This window comes from Anabrus simplex, chromosome 1 (genome assembly GCF_040414725.1).
Source record: "Anabrus simplex isolate iqAnaSimp1 chromosome 1, ASM4041472v1, whole genome shotgun sequence".
NCBI lineage: Eukaryota > Metazoa > Arthropoda > Insecta > Orthoptera > Tettigoniidae > Anabrus > Anabrus simplex.
In genome coordinates, this window is record NC_090265.1 from 1,644,083,386 (window position 1) to 1,644,103,419 (window position 20,034).

The following is a 20,034-nucleotide window of genomic DNA, read 5'->3' on the forward strand; positions in this document are numbered from 1 at the left end:
AATGGAGGAGATACTCTAAGAGAATAATCGACTTGGTCATGGAAGGTAAGAGAAGTAGGGGGAGACGAAGACTCAGTTTCTGATGATTTATGAGGTATGGAACTAAACGAGGCCGCAGTGCATGTTTATTACATTTATGGTTTCAGCCAGTTCTTTTTTTATATTAACTTACCAGTCTTTTGTTTCTGTTTTCGTAATCTTTTGCTTTGAATTGTATAACTCATATAACCCAAAATTAGAAGTTTTGTGGTTACCACAGACCTACATTTTGCAACTTTCATGCAGAACTATGTCACAGCTAGATGTTATCAAAAATGCTACAATATACTGCGCAATAGTTTATCAAACTTTGTGGCGCAAAATGGAGATAGCCACTCAACTCGGTCTTGGAATCGAAGACTTCAATACACAACACTGCACTTAAAACTGCAGCAACAAGTTACTAAGTGTTATTTTACGGCAGAATGACTATTACCATTAAGTCCATGATATCTTAATAACAATCGGATGGATCCAACCCAAACATTTACCTTGGCGTTGTGAAACCTATAGAACTTACGAGCGTGGCCGCCGATAAAGATTCGCAGGCAAGTTCTGACTAGTGCAGGGAAAGTGAAGCCGTAGGAGCCATCTGGCGGGTAAACTGAGGCGTGCTGCTTTGGCAACACAGCTACATCCAGGCGAACTGGAGGCCACGTATTGGTGTGCCCGTGCGCCGTCCAGCTGCGCTCAGTCAGCCTCGAGGTCCCAGCGAGACGTCAGAGCAGAATATTTATTGACTGAGGGGACCAGCCTGAAGGTTTACAGTTAAGCTAAACAAAGTAACCCAGGTGCTTTCTTGTTCACTCACGTGTGCGGTCTATTCTTTAATGTGATAATGTGCGATATGAAGTCATGGACAGCGGAATTCGTTAAAGAATTCATTCTACTGTACAGGTCTTTACCATGCTTATATGATACGCGCGATGAGTTCTATTTAAACAAACCAGTGAAACAGGTAGCTTACGAGAAGTTAGTGAGGAAGGTTCGAGAAATTGAGCCTAATGCCACAAGGGACACCGTCACAAAGAAAATTAATAACCTCAGAAGTTCTTACAGAAAGGAGCGCAAGAAGGTTGAACGTAGCAAGAAATTTAGTGATGTCGGAGAAATCTATAAACCTTCGTTGTGGTATTATCATTTACTCGATTTTCTCTACGAGGACGGAGAGCCCAAGGACAATTTTAATACATCATCAGGTGGAGCGGACGGACAAGAAGAAGATGAGATTGAAGTGGAGGTAAGAGGAAATCACCTCTTTGTAATCATACATACATACATCTTCATTAACTGTTATGCCTTTCAGCGTTCAGTCTGCAAGCCTCTGTGAATGTACTAACAGCCACCACAATCCTATGTTTGTGACTAGTTCTGTGACCTCATTTAGTTCTATACCTCTTACCTTTAAATCGTTAAAAACTGAGTCTAACCACCGTCGTCTTGGTCTCCCTCTACTTCTCTTATGCTCCATAAGACACCCCATTATTGTCCTAGGTAACCTATCCTCCTCCATTCGCCCCATATGACCTCACCATCCATTGAGTTCTTTCCTAATTCAGCCTTTATCTCTTCATTGCGAACACCCTCCTGCCATTGTTCCCACTTGTTTGTACCAGCAATCATTCTAGCTACTAACATGTCTGTTACTTCTAACTTATGAAGAAAATATGCTGAGTCCACCCAGTTTTCACTCCCGTAAAGCATAGTTCGTCTGTAAACAGACAGGTGTAAAGATAGTTTCGTCCCGGAGCTGACTTCTTTCTGACGGAATAGCGTTGATCGCAACTGCGAACCCAGTGCATTAGCTTTGCTCCATCTTACTACAGTATACTTCCATCCTGGGAATACACATTCCTAAATGTTTGAAATGATCTACCTATTCCAGCTCTGTAATTCCAACCTGACATTCACTTCTCTTAGGTTCCTTACCTACTGTCTTGGAAAGGTTAATTTTCATATCATATTCGTTGCACTTATTTTTAAGTTCCAAGATATTATGCTGCAGGCTTTCAGCACAATCTACCATAATGACCAAGTTGTCGGTGTAGGCCAAACCTAACTGAATCCCTCCCTGCCACTTAATGCCTTTCATTAGATGATCCATATAAACTATCAACTAAATATCTTTCAAAAAGCGTATAAAGTGTTATTAAAAATTATCTGAAAATTATCAATGTGTTTTATAACACTGATCTGCAGTAAGACAAACAGTACTGACCTTATGAGCAGATACAACGGGAAACAAACTTTGCGACTATCAGCGGCACTGAGGAAGAGGCCGCGCTTAATGCAGTACTACGCAGCATGGTTATCCGGCCCCGCGGTGTAGAGGGCAACGCGTCCGCCTGTCACCCGGCAGCCCTGAGTTCGATTCCCGGCATGGTTGGGAATTTTTAATTGTAATGATTAATATCCCTGGACTGTGGGCTGGGTGTTTGTGTCGTCCTTAACGTTCCTTTCCTCACACTCTACACTTCCATAATTACACTTATACGCAGGTTCCTCTCATATTATGGTGAAAGTAGTAGCAGAAGATCTACGGAGGTCGACACCGCGAACAGTTTTTGGGTATAGTGCGCATTGGTATCACCCAAATATCACTATAAAATTTGTCACAAATGGAACATAATAATTGCTTTTACACATATCAAGTGAAAAATCCCTGGCAAATTAAGAAATATTTGATTTTTGGAGAATATTGTGTATACGTACTTTACCACTTTACAAGTACATTTGGTGTTGCGCTCACAGTGACACACGTATGTCTTTTGTCTTGCACTTTCAACGATTTCGTGTGTGATATCTGTGTTCACTGAAGTTCTTTGCTTTCGTTTCATTGCTTCACTTGTCAAACATCATCATTTCATGAATTGTATCGCGATATGCAATATTTAATAGGCGACAAAATGGTATGGCCAATGTACATAAGAAAAATTCAGTGGACTAGTGATTTATTGGTCCAGGGATCGAGCTACTTTCGTTCGAACAGAAATAAAAATATTTATTGGTCCAGGGATCATGCTATTTTTCTGTTGACCTCCACTTTGCTGTTTGAACTGGCCGCTCTAGTCATATGGACAAAGATAATGAGATTCTACAGACATAGCACTCCCATTCCACGGTGCTAGCCCTGGACCAGAAGAAAGTAACAAAAGACGGCACCAGCAGCGCAGTACGTCATAAACCAGTCCTGTGTACAAGCCTTAAGTATGTTTTCATATTTCTCAAATAACGACGGTATTTCTTAATTTGCCAGGGATTTTTCACTTGATATGTGTAAAAGCAATTATTATGTTCCATTTGTGACAAATTTTACAGTGATATTTGGGTGATACCAATGCGCATCGTACCCCAGTTTTTTTCTTTTTAACCGCAGCTTCGTCACAACTTCAAAAGTATTTCCTGCCCGTCAAATTTAGTCGGAAGGATAGTAGGCTGTGGAATGTCGAGGTTATGGACGGTGAAATTCTGTTCTTTAAAAATACAGTTAACGATGTAATCAGAGGGTTTTGCATAAACAGACCAGGGAGTAAGGTTTTTCTTTTTAATGTTTACATGTATTTTCAGCGGTAAGCAGACAGTATTCTGTAAGAAGTCAGCTCTTGGACGTTGGCGATTGCAGACTGGGCTTCGGCCTACAGGTGGCAACGGCTGGTCCGTGGTTCAACTGCTCTGCACTCCGACCGACCAACCGAGCAGAGGGGGGATGGCCGCGGTTCTGCCATGGCTCTACGCCTCTGCATTTGGGAGACCGAGAGCGGCTGGTCCCCATCGTCGTCTATACTGAGAATGGTTTTCCGTGGTTTTCCAATCACATGCACTAAGGCGAATGCCGGGACAGTTCCTAGTACATACCACGGCCGCCAACCCTCTCACCTTCTCCGTAAATCTCCTGCACCGTATCACATCTCCCTGGCCTGAGACACAACGTTACCGTCTAGGAGGCCTGCCGTCCCCTCCAGGGAGGAAATGAAAACGTTTCAGTAGTAGTAGTAGTGGTGGTGGGAGTAGCAGCTCTCGGGCGAAACTATACTTACATGTGCCTGTTTTCAGACCGACTTTGCTGTACGAGAGTGAAAGCTGGGTTTCAATCCAGCAGCATTATCCAATATCATTTCATAATGTTCAAAGTAACAGACGTGAAAGTAGCGAGAATGATTGCGGGTACAAAAGAGTGCGAACAAATGCTGATGTATGCTTGGAATAAGGAGATAAGGGTTAAATTAGGAATGAAGCTGTAAACATAAATCGGCTTCGGTGGTGGGGAAATACGAGCAGAATGGAAGAGCATAGGTGAATAACGGACTCGGCCATGGACGGCAAGAGGAGCAGAGGGAGACCAAGGTGACAGTGCTTAGACTGAGTTTTGAACGATTTGATGATACGAGATGTGAAACTCGACGAGGCTAGTTGCAAATATATGATTGTGGAGGCGCTTAGGTTATTCACAGAGGATTGCAGACTGAACGCTAAAAGGTATAAAAGTCTATAATGAACATGTATGTATACTATGTAGTAAGCCCATTTAAGACTACGCACAGTATTAGAGGCTACTGTTTGCCTTCCTTTTAGTGCCTATATTTCTTTAATTCTTTTGCTGTAATTTTTTCTCTCTCTTTGATCCAAGTTATTCGGAGAATCTGGGAACTAACGATTCCCACGTTTTAAATGTTTTCTTGTGTGCTTACCACATATTTAAGGTCATTTTTCTTCATTTCCACGTTAAATTTCATAGTGACTCTGTTCTTGCTTTACTCTTGTTTCAACAGACATCGATTATTTGTTTTGTGAGTCTGTCAGGTAATGGCGTAGGCAGAGGGGGGTTCAGCCGGCTGAATCCCCCTCGATTCTTATAGAAACACTAGCAAGATACGCGTGCTTCGCTACGGTATTATAATGAAATTTATAATTGAATGCTTAACGTTTTATGTATAATCCGCCGGAATTCGCGATCTGACTTGTTTTCTGAGAGATTACGGCAAAGTTCCTCCCATTTTTCAATCTTTCCTTCCAGCAATCGAGTTCGTATTTTCCGGGCTAGGTCCAGGTCTTCCACCCGGTCAGTTAGGTCAATAAATCTTCGCTATCTTTTCCTATAAGCATTTTTTATATGGACCAAATCCTTGAGGAGATCCGGTGTGGTGTCGTCGGTACCTTGGCGGTACTGAACCCGCGGCCGGACTGCATTCGTAATCATTACCTGGCCAGGACTCGTTTCAGCGCGGTCCGCAAATTTTGACGACGGTCCAGAACATTATTATTATTATTATTATTATTATTATTATTATTATTATTATTATTATTATTATTATTATTATTAGGGTGGGTGATATTACATGAATTTAAGTTATTATTATTATTATTATTATTATTATTATTATTATTATTATTATGGACCCCACAGCAAGATGCAAGACCGCTACTTGGCGGTAAATTGCATCTGCTGCCATTGTCGTTGTTGACAATGTGACCAGCACTTCCGTGCATTATTGACCTTATTATAGAGGTGAAGAATTGCACGGTCAATATCATTCATCGTTTATTACAAATGTGTTTAAATTTTTATTGATATGCCAGGAGAATCTACTGTAATTTAACTTTAAGTTCTCCGAAGGAAAAGATGTCTCTTTAAAACGAACCCAGGAAAGATTAAAAAATTGATCGGTTTATGACTATACATTATGAACAGTAAAATCAATTGGTCTCAACTCATTTTTCACCCAACCGCCGTTAAGTTGATTTACCCCCCACCCCCACCCCAAGAATAAAAAAGGCGTGTTTCTTTGTGTTTAAAGGAGATTCCAGATACCAGTGTCAACGTCTGTTACCTTCAGTTTTGAGATATAAGTATCCCCATAAAAATATTTCACTTTTTTTCACTTCCTTTCACAATCCCCGCCCCCCTAAACGAATTTTCCGGCAAAAAATACTTGTTTCTTTAATAGTAAAGGATCTTCTAAATACCAATTATCACGACTGTAACACCTTCAGTGTTTGAGATGTGTCCTCACAAAAGGAATTCAACTCCTTTTTATCCCGCCCCCAAGATGTTTTCCCACCAACACACGTTTTTCTTTGTTTTTAAAGGAGATCCAAATACCAATTTTCACGCCTGTAACAATATTGTTTTTATTAGATGTAAGTATCCTCATACAAATAATTCAATTAATTTTTCAATTCTTTCTCATCCACCCCCCCCCCCCTTTCATTGGATTTTCCGAGAATACGTGTTTCTTTACTTTTAAAGCAGATTCCAAATATTAATTTTCACGTCTGCAAAATCTTTCGTTTCTGAGATAATAGTATCTTCATACAAATAATTCAACTAATTTTTCAATCTCCCCCTACCCCTTAAGTGGATTTCCGAACACAAAAAATACGTATTTCTTTATGTTTAAATGATATTCCAAATACCAAATACCAAATTTCACGTCTGTAACATGTTCAGTTTTTGAGATATCAGTATCCTAATTAAAAGAATTCAACCCCATTTTCAGCCTCTTTTACCCGCACCCATGTGGTTTTTCCGAAAACAAAAATACACTTCTGTAACATATTAAGTTTTTGAGATACTGTAGAAATGATCATTTTAAAATTTCACCCCCATTTTAGTTCCCCTTAAGTGGAGTTTCCAAAAACAAATCAATTATGTTTCTTTCCTTTTACAGGAGATTCCAAATACCAATTTTTACATATGTAATATTCTGAAATATACTGTAGATATAGTCTTTCTAAAAATTTACCCCAATTTTTCACTCCTGTTTAACTCCCATTAATTGGATATTCCAAAAACAAAATATACGTGTTTCTTTATTTTTAAAGATCCCAAATACCAATTTTCAGGTCTGTAATATCTTCAGTTTCTGAGATATAAGTATCTTCATTGAAGGCAATCAACCCTTTTTTCACCTTCCCCCCCTATTGGGATTTTCCAAAAACAAAAACAAAAAACTGCGTGTTTGTTAATTTTTAAAGGAGATTCTAAATACCAATTGTCTTTACATCTGTAAACTTTTGAAGTTTTGAGATATAGATACACTCATTTTAAAAATTCACCCCCCTTTTCATCCCCTTAGCGAAGGAATATCCAAAAATCCTCCCTTAGCGAGCACCTACATTGTAATATAAATGTGTCTTCAAAATTTAATTTCGTTATGTCTAGTAGTTTTGGCTCGGCGATGATGAATCAGTCAGTCAGTCAGTCAGTCAGTCAGTCAGTCCATGTTATTTTATATATATATATATAGAGAGAGAGATTTTCAAATTTTATTAAAGTAATAGGAGCCGTCGTGGCTCAGGCAACAACTCGCCGGCCTCTCACCGCTGGCGCTGGGTTCCGCGGTTCAAATTCCGATCACTCCGTGTGAGATTTGCGCTGGACAAAGCGCAGGCGGGACATGTTTTTTTTCGGGTACACGGTTTTCCGCCATCTTTCAATCCAGCAACACTCTCCAATATCATTTTATTTCATCCGTCAGTCATCCATCAGTCATTGCGCCAGAGAAGTGCGGCAGGCTCCGTCAACCGGCACAATTCCTATCCTCCCGCTAGATGAGGGCTTCAATCATTCCACTCCTGACTCGGTCAAAAGACTGGAATCAGACTGTAGATTTTCTGTAAGACAATATCGATAATGACCTCACTGAAAGTCTATTAACAATATCTGTGTCTATGTTATCTTAGTCTGAAACCGAAATTAAATCCATATCACAAGTGGTATATAAACATATAAACATAGATTATTTTTGTCCCAGTCCGATTCGGCGAAAGTATTATTTTGTTGTCAACTGTAACACGAGTATTGTTAATAAGAAGCGACTTCCCAAATCAAAGGAAAAGATTCCAGCCCCCTCTTAAAAAGTAAGATATTCGATTTCCTCTTTAAAAATCCTACAAACAGGACTCCGAACGAAGCGTCTCTCCCGTTATTTGTGAATCCTCAGATGACACCAACCCAGCTTACACGTCACAAATATATTTTTTGCCTGTAAGTTAAGGGCGAGTCCTTCCAGTCCTCAGTTCCTGGCTAGTCCACTGTGTCAGGGTTCATTCTCTTGGTAATGAAAAAAATCCACAGCCTGTTTCACGTCATTTGACCGGGTCAGGAATGGAATGAATGAAGCCCCCATCTAGCGGCGAGGATAGGAATTATCCCGGCTGCCGAAGCCTGTCGCACTCCCTTGGGGCAATGACTGACAGATAAAATGAAATAATATTGCAGAGCGTTGCTGAAATGAAAGATGACAGGGAAAAGTACCCGGAGAAAAACCTGTCCTGCCTCCGCTTTGTCCAGCACAAATCTCCCATGGAGTAATTGGGATTTGAACCACGAAACCCAGCGGTGAGAGGCCGACGCGCTGCCGCCTGAGCCACGGAGGCTCTTCATTATCTTCATGTGTCCCTAAAATTCGAATTTGCGTTTCCCACTCTCGCTTTGATGTCTGTTTATTTTCCTGTTTATTCTCTGTGTATTGTTCGCATGTGAGTTTTGGGCCTAGAATTGTCCTTACGATTGTTCTTTTTACTCTATGTTTTCAGTGGCTACTTTTCTCTTCCAAATTAGTGTTTAAAATCCATGATATTATTATTATTATTATTATTATTATTATTATTATTATTATTATTATTATTATTATTATTATTATTATTATTATTATTATTATTTAATCAGTTTACCATCCAGGGTGGGGTTTTCCCTCGGATTGGAGCGTGGGATACAACTGGGGAGGGAAACCAGTACCTCGTCCAGGTGGCATCACCTGCTATACTGAACAAGGGCTTGGTGAGGGATAGGAAGATTGGAAGGGAGAGGCAAGGAAGAGGTGGGAAAGGCAGCCGTGGCCTTAAGTTTGGTACCATTCCGGCATTTTTCCTAGATAAGAAGATGGAAACCACGGAAAACCACTTCGAGGATGGCTGAGGTGGGAATCGAACCCCTCTACTCAGTTGACCTTCCGAGGCTGGGTAGACTCCGTTCCAGACCTCTTAACAGTTTTCAAATTTCGTGGCCGAGCAGGGAATCGAATGCGGACCTCCGGAGGTGGCAGCTGATCACACTAACAACTACGCCACAGAGACGGACTATTATTTTTGCAAGTTGCTTTAGGTCTTATGGCAACAATAGGGCAGGAAAGGGCTAGGAGAAGGAAGGAAGCGGCCGTGGCCTTAATTAAGGTACAGCCCCAGCATTTGCCTGGTGTGAAAATGGGAAACCACGGAAAACGATTTTCAGGACTGCCGACAGTGGGATTCGAACCTACTATCTCCCGAATACTGCATACTGGCTGCACTTAAGTGACTGCAGCTATCGAGCTCGGTGATTATTATTATTATTATTATTATTATTATTATTATTATTATTATTATTATTATTTATACAATGTGTTTTACGTCGCACCGACACTGCGATGATGGGACAGGAAACTGTTAGGAGTGGGAAGGAACCGACTGAGACTTTGAGTAAGGTACAGCCCCAGCATCTGCGTAGTGTGAAAATGGGAAACCATCTTCAGGGCTGTCAAAAGCAGGGTTCCCGAATGCAAGCAGACAGCTACGCGACCCAAAACGCGCAGCCATTCGCTCGGTATTATTAATTTTAATAATATTTTCATCATCATCATCATCATAATCATCACAGAATGCAGGAGAAGTGGAACGAAAAAATGCTTCGAAGGCTCGCCTCTATGTGAAATACTGGTGGTTAGTTTTATGCTCGACCACCTTTACCCTAATAATTACACTAATTTGCATTTTTCTTTGCTAATTGTTTTACGTCGCACCGACACAGACAGGTCTTATAGCGACGGTGGGAGGGGAAAATGCTAGGACTGAGAAGGATGGGACTAGCACTGGCCTGGTGTGAAAATGAGAAATCACGCAAAACCCACCTAGAGGGCTTCCGACAGTGGGGTTCAGATCCACTATCTCCCGAATGCAAGCTCAGAGATGCGTGACTCGTACCGCATAGTCAGCTTGCTCGCTTTTCTGTTTTAACCTACCCACTCGTTGGCTGAAAGGTCAGCGTTCTGGCCTTCGGTTCAGAGGGTCCCGGGTTCGATTGGCGGCCTGGTCGGGGATTTTAATCGCCTCTGATTAATTCTTCTGGCTCGGGGACTGGGTGTTTGTGTCCGTCCCAACACTCTCCTCATCATCTTCAGACAACATACAACACTACAAACCACCACAGAAACACGCAATAGTGATTACATTCCTCCATATGGGGTTGGCGTCAGAAAGGGCATCCGGTTGTAAAACAGGGCCAAATTGCCATGTGGGACACACTTCGCGCCCACGACCCCACAGGTGTGGGAAAAGCGGTACACTGTACACTGTCTTGTTTGTTCACGAGGCAGCAGCATCCTTTCCTTATGAAATGTCCAACAATTCGTACGATTTCCTATCAACTCACTGGCTTAGTCTTGCCGTACAACTTAGACTTGCACATACATATCGACAACCAACACGTAGCGTGTTAATGTTTCCGATGAATAACGAAGTAACGTGCATAACGATCGCTCGGTGTTGGTTGAATGCCCCTCTCGTAGTAGTAGGTAAACTGTAGCTTTCTGTACTAATTAAGCGTCAAGATGAATGTTGATGAAGTTACAACACTGTCGACGTCAAGTGGAAGCTCGGACATTGTTTTTGCTGTCGGTAAGAAAATGCAAGACACACTGCCAAAATGTGCTGTGAATAAAGTTAAATCGTGAGAGTTTAGAGTAGCAGAAAAAAGGAAACGCAGTTAAAAACACTTCTTGGACTAAATTCGGAGAAGTAAGGGATAATAATACTTTAAAGTATGGGGGATTTGTCCAGTGTCTCTCATATAAAACAAAAGTTTTAAGACGGCAGCTTGGCCCTCCGTCCTTGCAAAACCCTTCTGCTTTAGTACAAATAAAGTTCATATAACGCCTGAAGACATTTTTCGAGACGCTTGCGTTGAAATAAGCCCTGTTCATATAAGACCATTAAATATCTTCAACAAACTACAATTCACGAACAATTCAGGAAGCTATTGATTTTCCAGCTAAACATGGAAATGTTGATGCTGTTGACCTTTTAAGTGACCTTACAACAATATCATGTGTCTGTAAGGCCCGAAGGAGGAAATAATTCCAGAAATATAAAAAATGGCAACAACAAAAACGAAGAGAGTTCTAGCTGCTACTACGGGTTTGTGGGCTGTCAGAAGAAAAACGGTTAATGGCAGATGAAAGAGAGATACCATGTTTGAAGAGGGGAGAATTTAATATTTGGGAGTGAATTTCTCAAATGAAATTACTTTCTAGTCCTTCGAGCTCTTAAGTAAGATAAAAACCTCCCTAGAGATCCTCATTTCTTCACCGCTTTTGCAATCCGATCAAAAATTTGTAATCATGAACACATCAATCTGTCTCGGTTTAGTATAAAAATTTCAGACTGTACCAACACAAAAGATTCCAGTCAAGTTTATAAATGACGCGAATATTATGATTAGAGGGGCATTAAAGGAAATTCTACAACTTCCTCCGGATGTCCCGTATGATACGATATAAGCTGAAATTAAATTTAAAGGTGTGGTCTTATTCTGTACATCATGGGAAATCTGCAACATATCAATGCCTGTGAAATTTTACACTTTTCCAATAATATCCATTACATTCAACGAGAAACTTCTGTCAAGAAATCAGCACGAGCCTCCCTGCATTGAATATAGCAGAAAAGGAATCTATTCGAGACGAAAAGCATGGTTTTGTAGATACAAGGAAAATTGTCTCGCAATGAATGGCGTGAGTCAATAAAAATTTATTCCAGTGTCTGTTGTGCGTACTGTACCTGACAGATCCCCCAGGGCAACAGCCTCTCTCGGCGTTGCCACAGAGTTCGAAACTCTTTCACACGTCCTGGGAGCCTGTCCACGTGGTGATTTACCCTTGCGCCATAATGTAGCAAGATCAATGAAGAATTTTCAGACCAGCGAAAACCAGCCAAAAGAGGTCGATGCAGAAAAGAGAAGAATGTATGAAGAAACGGTGGACTACTATAAGCAAAAGGACACGTTCGCATCCATCTCAGTAATCGGCTTGATGTTAGGTGCCCGAGGAGAAATAACATTTTTGTCAACTTTTGCGATACCTTTGTGCTGAATACATTTCATCTACAACATCGACATTACTACCCTCAGGAATTCCATCGTGATCTTCAAGAAGTATGTTTACGGACCTCAGTGAAATGTTTAACATAACTCCCTATGGTTATCTACCCCTTTGCCTTTTCATGCTATCTCGTGTTCGGCTAATCCGTTCGCCTTTATCTATTGTTATTATTCAGGTCCTCTTTGTCCTTAGACAACCGGCAGCTGTTTCGGAAAGATTTTACAACAACAACAAATTACCGTACTACACATAGTTAATACACAGATAATTCACTACACAAAATAATGCATACAGTACTGTAATTACTTAAACACAAAATTTATTTGGCAAGTGTCAACTGCGTTACCATGACTAATCACTTAATCAGTGCAGTATGCAGAAAATTACAAAGGAAATAAACGCAATACTGTAATTCTGTTGAAAGCTTTGATTCAGCTCAAAATAGTGTACTACTGTATATACCGTACTGAATTATTTAATTTAAGCTAATGCGGTTTATACTCTTATATTACAGTTTCGGAAATTAAGTACCCTCTACTGTAATCTATGTTAAACGAATTGTTCTACATAACGAATTAATAATAATGTTTCCATACGGGGCAAAATTTCACTCTCCGCTACCCAACATTAATTCTAGCAGTCACCACTTGCATCGCGGGTTTCTATGCGCGGTATGAAATTCGTTTGTTCGTTTCTCGCGGACAACTGCACAAGGCTGCCAACTTAGGAACTAGGGAGAAGACCACTGGCCTAAATTGCTCATTTCGCTAAGTTCAGTTCGTGCAATCATACAATCTCCAGTTAACAATAGCTTCAAAGAAACTAGCCTTCCTCGATTTGAACACCAAGGTAAAAATTATAAAGGAGAGACTCACATCACAGATCTCGAGACTCTCGCGAGAATCTCGAGACCTATTCCCCTGTGCTGCGATCTGTGTGACGTCCCAATAACTATGAGCGTAAGTTTGATAGCGTATCATCAGCAGTTATTTTGTGAAATAACGTTCTCATATGGAATCGTGTGTGCCGATAAATTTTGTCAAAGCTTGGAAAAGTACTGCTTGTTCATGTATAAGCCCATTAATACCATAAATGGAAGTGAAAACAAAATGTCAGTATCTTAAACGGTTCACGAGGTTTTTGAGAAGGACGTCTTAGCTGAATAACCCTGTATAATTTGTTAATTACTGTAGATAGGATGTAGGCCTACAATGACCTGGATACATCGCAATTGCTGTCAACAGGGTAGCTTCTTGTGATGCAGAGCGCCGGAGGTGTTCTTTGTGACGATTCCCCTTCAGTGATTTGTACTTTTAAGTGCCCGGTCATCCCAGAAGTGTCCGGCTCCATCGCTACATGGTTAGCGTACTGGCCTTTGGCCACAGGGGACACGGGTTCGATTCCCGGTAGGGTCGGGAATTTTAACCATCATTGGTTAATTTCGCTGGCACGAGAACTGGGTGTATGTGTCGTCTTCATCATCATTTCATCTTCATCACGACGCGCAGGTCGCCTACGGGGGTCGAATCAAAAGACCTGCACCTGGCGAGCCGAACATGTCCTCGGACACTCCCAGCAATAAAGCCATACGCCATTTCATTTCCATTTCATCCCAGAAGTATTTCTGTTGACGTATTTTATTTCTTTTGAACAAACAACACAGCGTCCACGTCTACGACTTACGTTGTGTTTCAGACATCGTCTTAAAGTTGTCGCATACAATTGGAAACAATTACACATTGCACCGTCCTATACTGAAGTACCTAATTATGATGCGAATACTCTATAACACTGTAAGGAATTCTTTTCTTCGTCACCATAATGTCGATAACACAAGCACTGGCCAAATGGCGACTGAATGTGGGGTCTGATAAATTATGAGTGATAACGATGTACACCTATAGTAGCCGTTCGTGTCTGTACTTAGCCTACACATTATTGTACTTATCGCTGCATACAGTCAATCGATCAATCAATCAATCAATCAATCAATCGATCGATCACTACTGATCTGCATTTAGGGCAGTCGCGCAGGTGGCAGATTCCCTATCTGTTGTTTTCCTAGCCTTTTCTTAAATGATCGCAAAGAAATTGGAAAATTATTGAATATCTCCCTTGGTAAGTTATTCCAATCCCTAACTCCCCTTCCTATAAACGAATATTTGCCCCAATTTGTTCTCTTGAATTCCAACTTTATCTTCATATTGTGATCTTTCCTACTTTTAAAGACACCACTCAAAATTCGTCTACTGATATCCTCCCACGCCATCTCTCCACTGACAGCTCGGAACATACCAATTAGTCGAGCAGCTCGTCTCCTTTCTCCCAAGTCTTCCCAGCCCAAACTTTGCAACATTTTTGTAACGGTACACTTTTGTCGGAAATCATCCTGAACAAATCGAGCTGCTTTTCATTGGCTTTTTTCCAGTTCTTGAATCAAGTAATCCTGGTGAGGTTCCCATACACTGGACTGGAACCATACTCTAGTTGGGATCTTACCAGAGACTTATATGCCCTCTCCTTTACATCCTTACTACAACCCCTAAACACCCTCATAACGATGTGCAGAGATCTGTACCCCTTATTTACAATCCCATTTATGTGATTACCCTAATGAAGATATTTCCTTATATTAACACCTAGATACTTACAATGATCCCCAAAAGGAACTTTCACCCCATCAACGCAGTAATTAAAACTGAGAGGACTTTTCATATTTGTGAAACTCACAACCTGACTTTTATCCCCGTTTATCATCATACCATTGCCTACTGGCCATCTCACAACATTATCGAGGTCATTTTGCAGTTGCTCACAATCTTGTAACTTATTTATTACTCTGTACAGAATAACATCATCTGCGAAAAGCCTTATCTCTGATTCCACTTCTTTACACATATCACTGATATATATATATATATATATATATAAGAAAACATAAACGTCCAGTAATACTGCCTTGAGGAATTCCCCTCTTAATTATTACAGGGTTAGATAGAGCTTCACCTACTCTAATTCTCTGAGTTCTATTTCCTAGAAATATAGCCACCCATTCAGTCACTCTTTTTTCCTAGTCCAATAGCACTAATTTATGCCAGTAGTCTTCCATGATCTACCCTATCAAATGCCTTAGATAGGTCAATCGCAATACAGTCCATTTGGCCTCCTGAATCCAGGATATCTGCTATATCTTGCTGAAATCCTACAAGCTGAGCTTCAGTGGAATAACCTTTCCTAAACCCAAACTGCCTTCTGTCAAATCAGTTATTAATTTCGCAAACATGTCTAATATAATCAGAAAGAATGCTTTCCCAAAGCTTACATACAATGCATGTCAAACTGACTGGCCTGTAATATTCAGCTTTATGTCTATCACCCTTTCCTTTATACACAGGGGCTACTATAGCAACTCTCCATTCATTTGGTATAGCTCCTTCAACCAAACAATAATCAAATAAGTATTTCAGATATGGTACTGTATCCCAACCCATTGCCTTTCGTATATCCCCAGAAATCTTATCAATCCCAGCTGCTTTTCTAGTTTTCAACTTTTGTATCTTACTGTAAATGTCATTATTATCATATGTAAATTTTATTACTTCTTTGGCCTTAGTCTCCTCCTCTATCTGGACATTATCCTTGTAACCACCAATCTTTACATACTGCTGACTGAATACTTCTGCCTTTTGAAGATCCTCGCACACACACTCCCCTTGTTCATTAATGATTCCTGGAATGTCCTTCTTTGAATCTGTTTCTGCCTTAAAGTACCTACACATACCCTTCCATTTTTCACTAAAATGTGTATGACCACCAATTATGCTTGCCATCACGTTATCCTTAGTGACTTCTTTGCTAGATTCAATTTCTTAGTAAGTTCCTTCAATTTCTCCTTACCTCCACAACCATTTCTAACTCTATTTCGTTCCAACCTGCACCTCCTTCTTAGTCTCTTTACTTCTCTGTTATAATATAGTGGATCCTTACCATTCCTTACCACCTTTAAAGGTACAAACCTATTTTCACATTCCTCAATAACTGCTCTAAAGGCATCCCAGAGTCTGTTTACATTTTTATTTACCATTTTCCAGCGATCATGTTTACTTTTTAAAAAGTCCCTCATGCCTGTTTTATCGGCCATATGGTACTGCCTAATAGTCCTAATTTTAATACCTTCCTTTTACATTTTTAACTACGACAAAAACAGCTTCGTGATCACTAATACCATCTATTACTTTGGTTTCTCTATAGAGCTCATCTGGTTTTATCAGCACCACATCCAAAATATTCTTCCCTCTATTTGGTTCCTTCACTTTCTGAATCAGCTGACCTTTCCATATTAACTTATTTGCCATTTGTTGTTCATGCTTCCTGTCGTTCGCATTACCTTCCCAATTGACATTTGGTAAATTGAGATCACCTGCTACTATCACATTCCTTTCCATATCATTTCCAACGTAGCTGATTATCTTATCAAATAATTTTGAATCAGCGTCAGCGCTACCCTTTCCCGGTCTGTACACTGCAAAGACATCAAGTTGCCTATTACCTTTAGAGAAGAACCTTACACCCAGAATTTCATGTTTTTCATCCTTAACTTTTTCGTAGCTTACAAATTCTTCTTTCACCAGAATGAATAGTGCCAGAATGCGTACCCCTCCTTAATAATTATGTTATACTGCGTCAAAATAGACCGCTGTAGAAATGGAATAAATGAACGGCCTAGTCTCTTGTTGACACGTATTTGTGGAATGGAGAAGGCCCGTGTTTTGTTATTCGCATACTCGGCACAAGCAACATTCATCTCCGTCTACTGTACCTGTAGGCTTCTCACCACACAATGCTGGGACAACACTCTCGAGATCTCTCGAAATTTCTCGCGAGAAACAGGTAATATGCGCTAGTCTCGAGAAATCTCGAGACCCTGTCTCAGACTGCCCATCATTAGCATCCAAAGATCACTGGAACTTATCAGTTCGCAGAAACCGTACCTCGATGTAACATCTTACTTTAAAAGTAAGCGTACCGAACACAGTTTCACATATGTTTAATAGCTTAGCCAATGAAAAGAAAGGAACAACACCCGCAACGAATGCGGGCGTACTGGGCAAATGTTAAAGCCCGAGGAAGGAGACAGTTGAAATGACGTGGTTCCTAGTTGGCCGAAACGACGTGAATGAAATAATAAAAATATTTCATAACAAATTGTGCAGTTGGATTATATTCAGTTATTTTTGAGTCATATTTTGCCATTTTAAAATTAAATTTGCTTGCATCTTTGGGCGATTTTTAGGTCTTAAATATCCGAGCCCTAATGTCTAGAAGTCTATGGCATGAAGGTCTTAATGTAAACATAACAATATAATTCTTTGGTTTCAGGAAGAAAAATACTCGATGATATCACTCCAAGATATACCAGCATTCTCGGAACCAGCAGAAGAATCATCACTCCAAGCTGTATCCTTAGCGCCTCCAGTATCCACCGCAGCGACACCAGAAGCCAAGCGGAGGAAGACTGACCAGCCGACCGAAAGCGAGACAGTAAAATTGCCACCAGAGGCACGCCTCAGTCTGTATTCCACGTACGGAGCGTATATCGCCGAGGAACTCAGAAATCTGCCACCGGACATGGCTATATACTGCCAAAAACTTATAAACGATGCCATTTTTGAGGCTAGGTGTGGTACTTTGTCGCGATATTCGAAAATTGTGACCACGGAAGTATAGGAACAGTACCAGCATTTTATACAGTGGCGATTATTCCATATATGATATGACGATCATCCTACACTCCTCAATATATCTGTATAAACTGTTATTAACATCCTTTGCCGCAACTAAAGACTAAATGACAAATCACAATTAACAACGTTATTGAAAGGCACTGTGAAAAATAGTTTTATTCTGAGCAGGTTGGTATTTGGCGTGAATGTGAGGACGTGTTCGCTTCATCTTAAAATGCCCTTGAATCCACATGGCTGTAAGGTGTCGTCAGCGCAGCGAGAGGAAGACGGGGTTCAGAGGGGAACTGTCCTCAAGACATCGGACCACTTATTCTGAGTACGTGGTCGTTCGTCCTACAGCAGGGTTTTCTACTCGTAGACCCGGAGCGTGTACTGAGTCAGTGCATCGTAAAATGTCTTGTAATGCGAGCACATCAAAATCCAGCAGGTGAACCTCGTGATTGTGAAATCGAAGGACAGTTCGTTAAGCTTTCAAGGAAAATGTAACTAATTTCTAAAGGGCGGCCTTCACCATCATTACCCATCTTAATTCAATTTCGTAAATCAGGCCGCAAAACAGTGAAACTTCATTTCTATGTTTCTAAGTATACAGAAATACCGTGGTTAAGTGGGTGTAGACATTTGAATAAACGGTCCTGTTTGCCATGTTTATTGTTTCTCAACCAGAAAAGTGCTTGGAACAATGAAGGTGTGACTGATTTAAATAATTTAGGAAATAAAAGTCATCAACAAACAAGGAACACATTATTATTGCTAACCCTATCTTTTTTTTTTTTTTTTTTTTTTTTTTTTTGTATGTCTAACTACTAATGCTTCATCCTATACATCTAAGAAACCAGGAGTCGCCACTTATTTTATAACCCATCGTGATGAAAGCAAATTATTGAAGTGCTAAGGGGTGTCCTCACTATGCCTCTGTATGCCAAATAAATGTCAAAACCAGTTGTGCGCGTTGAAAATTCACAACGACCACATAGGAAATGGCATTTATAGGGGCAGGCAATATCTATGGGATCACCGATTTCCTTCAAACGTTCAAAAATAAACAGAAATGTGTCCGAATGTTTGTGCAATTGTCCCTAATTTAACTGGAAAATGGCGTTTCAAATTGAGCCGCCTTCATATCTGTTGGCAAATTACGAAAAGAGTTACATGAAATATTTCAGCTAAGCACTCTGGCTGGTAAAATCCTGTCATCCTAAGTTCAATATTGAGCAAATTATACCGAATAATTCTCGTTCTTACATATACTAGCATGTGCCCGCGGCTTTGCCCGCGTTTATTAATTCAACCGTTAGATGTTTCTAAACTAATTATTTAAAGGCAAATTAAAACATATTATTAAATCGCATCGTTTTGACGTAAATTCCATGAAATAATTTATTTTTTAAAAAATATTGTTACTTTCAATGCTTAAGATACTGGGTTGATAGATGGTACAAATAATATTAAAACCATGTAAAAGACCATGTTATATAATACAATATATATTGTTTCTTTATAGAGCTTCGGAATAAAGAATATTAATGTCCTTCCATTTGGAGGTAAGAAGTATACTGTATTGTGTTTGCCTTTCGAACTCTTGAACAATCCACGTACAGTTGGCAATGGCAAAAGCACCGTTTTCGAAGATGTAGTCCTACAACTTTAAGCGATTGTCCTGTGTCAAAATTTCAGATCTCTGTGTGTCGTAGATTTGACTGGGCTTCGCACACAAACACTTCCGAATATTACGGACTGGTGGTTCCTCGTGTCGCGGACCGAAAATGGCTTCCTACTCAATGGACTTACAGTCCGAGGAATACTACTTCGCCCGCGGCATGCTCAGTCATGATGGTGGCTTCAATAATATTCGTCATCAGTTTAAGAGCCGTGTTCATTGCAGAGAGAAGGATTCATATTCCTGAGAAGGATAATCCGTGCCACAATCGTCCACCCCAAGATGTTCGAGGGTACTCCAGGTGACTCCAAATTGTTCAAAATCTGTGTCGTGTAGTTGACAGCCTTATCTATATGACATGTCGTGTCGATAGACTTCAGTTTATAGAAAACCGGATAATTCTTGTGAGTGTTGCTTGTTAATGACGTTGACAGCTCCATGTCTTGGTGCGAAAATT

The 20,034-nt window shown here is 40.3% G+C and overlaps 2 protein-coding genes across 2 annotated transcripts in view; one reads left to right on the forward strand and one right to left on the reverse strand.

Annotated features, from left to right (window-relative positions):
- Chsy (Chondroitin sulfate synthase) overlaps positions 1-20,034 on the reverse strand; it is a 424,023-nt gene that overhangs the window by 137,257 nt on the left and 266,732 nt on the right. The gene's annotated exons all lie outside the window — the stretch shown is intronic.
- On the forward strand, positions 771-18,633 carry LOC136881457 (uncharacterized). Its single transcript, XM_067154154.2, has 2 exons — positions 771-1,279; positions 17,553-18,633. The coding sequence occupies exons 1-2, from the start codon at positions 878-880 to the stop codon at positions 17,898-17,900; spliced, it is 750 nt and encodes a 249-aa protein (XP_067010255.2). The 5' UTR covers positions 771-877; the 3' UTR covers positions 17,901-18,633.

What these genes read in the sequence shown, in the direction of transcription:
- LOC136881457 (XM_067154154.2), top strand. Translation starts at nt 878, where the DNA reads ATGTGCGATATGAAGTCATGGACAGCGGAATTCGTTAAAGAATTCATT. An exon ending in AAGATGAGATTGAAGTGGAG is followed by an intron (nt 1,280 to 17,552) that starts GTAAGAGGAAAT and finishes CTTTGGTTTCAG; the next exon opens with GAAGAAAAATACTCGATGAT.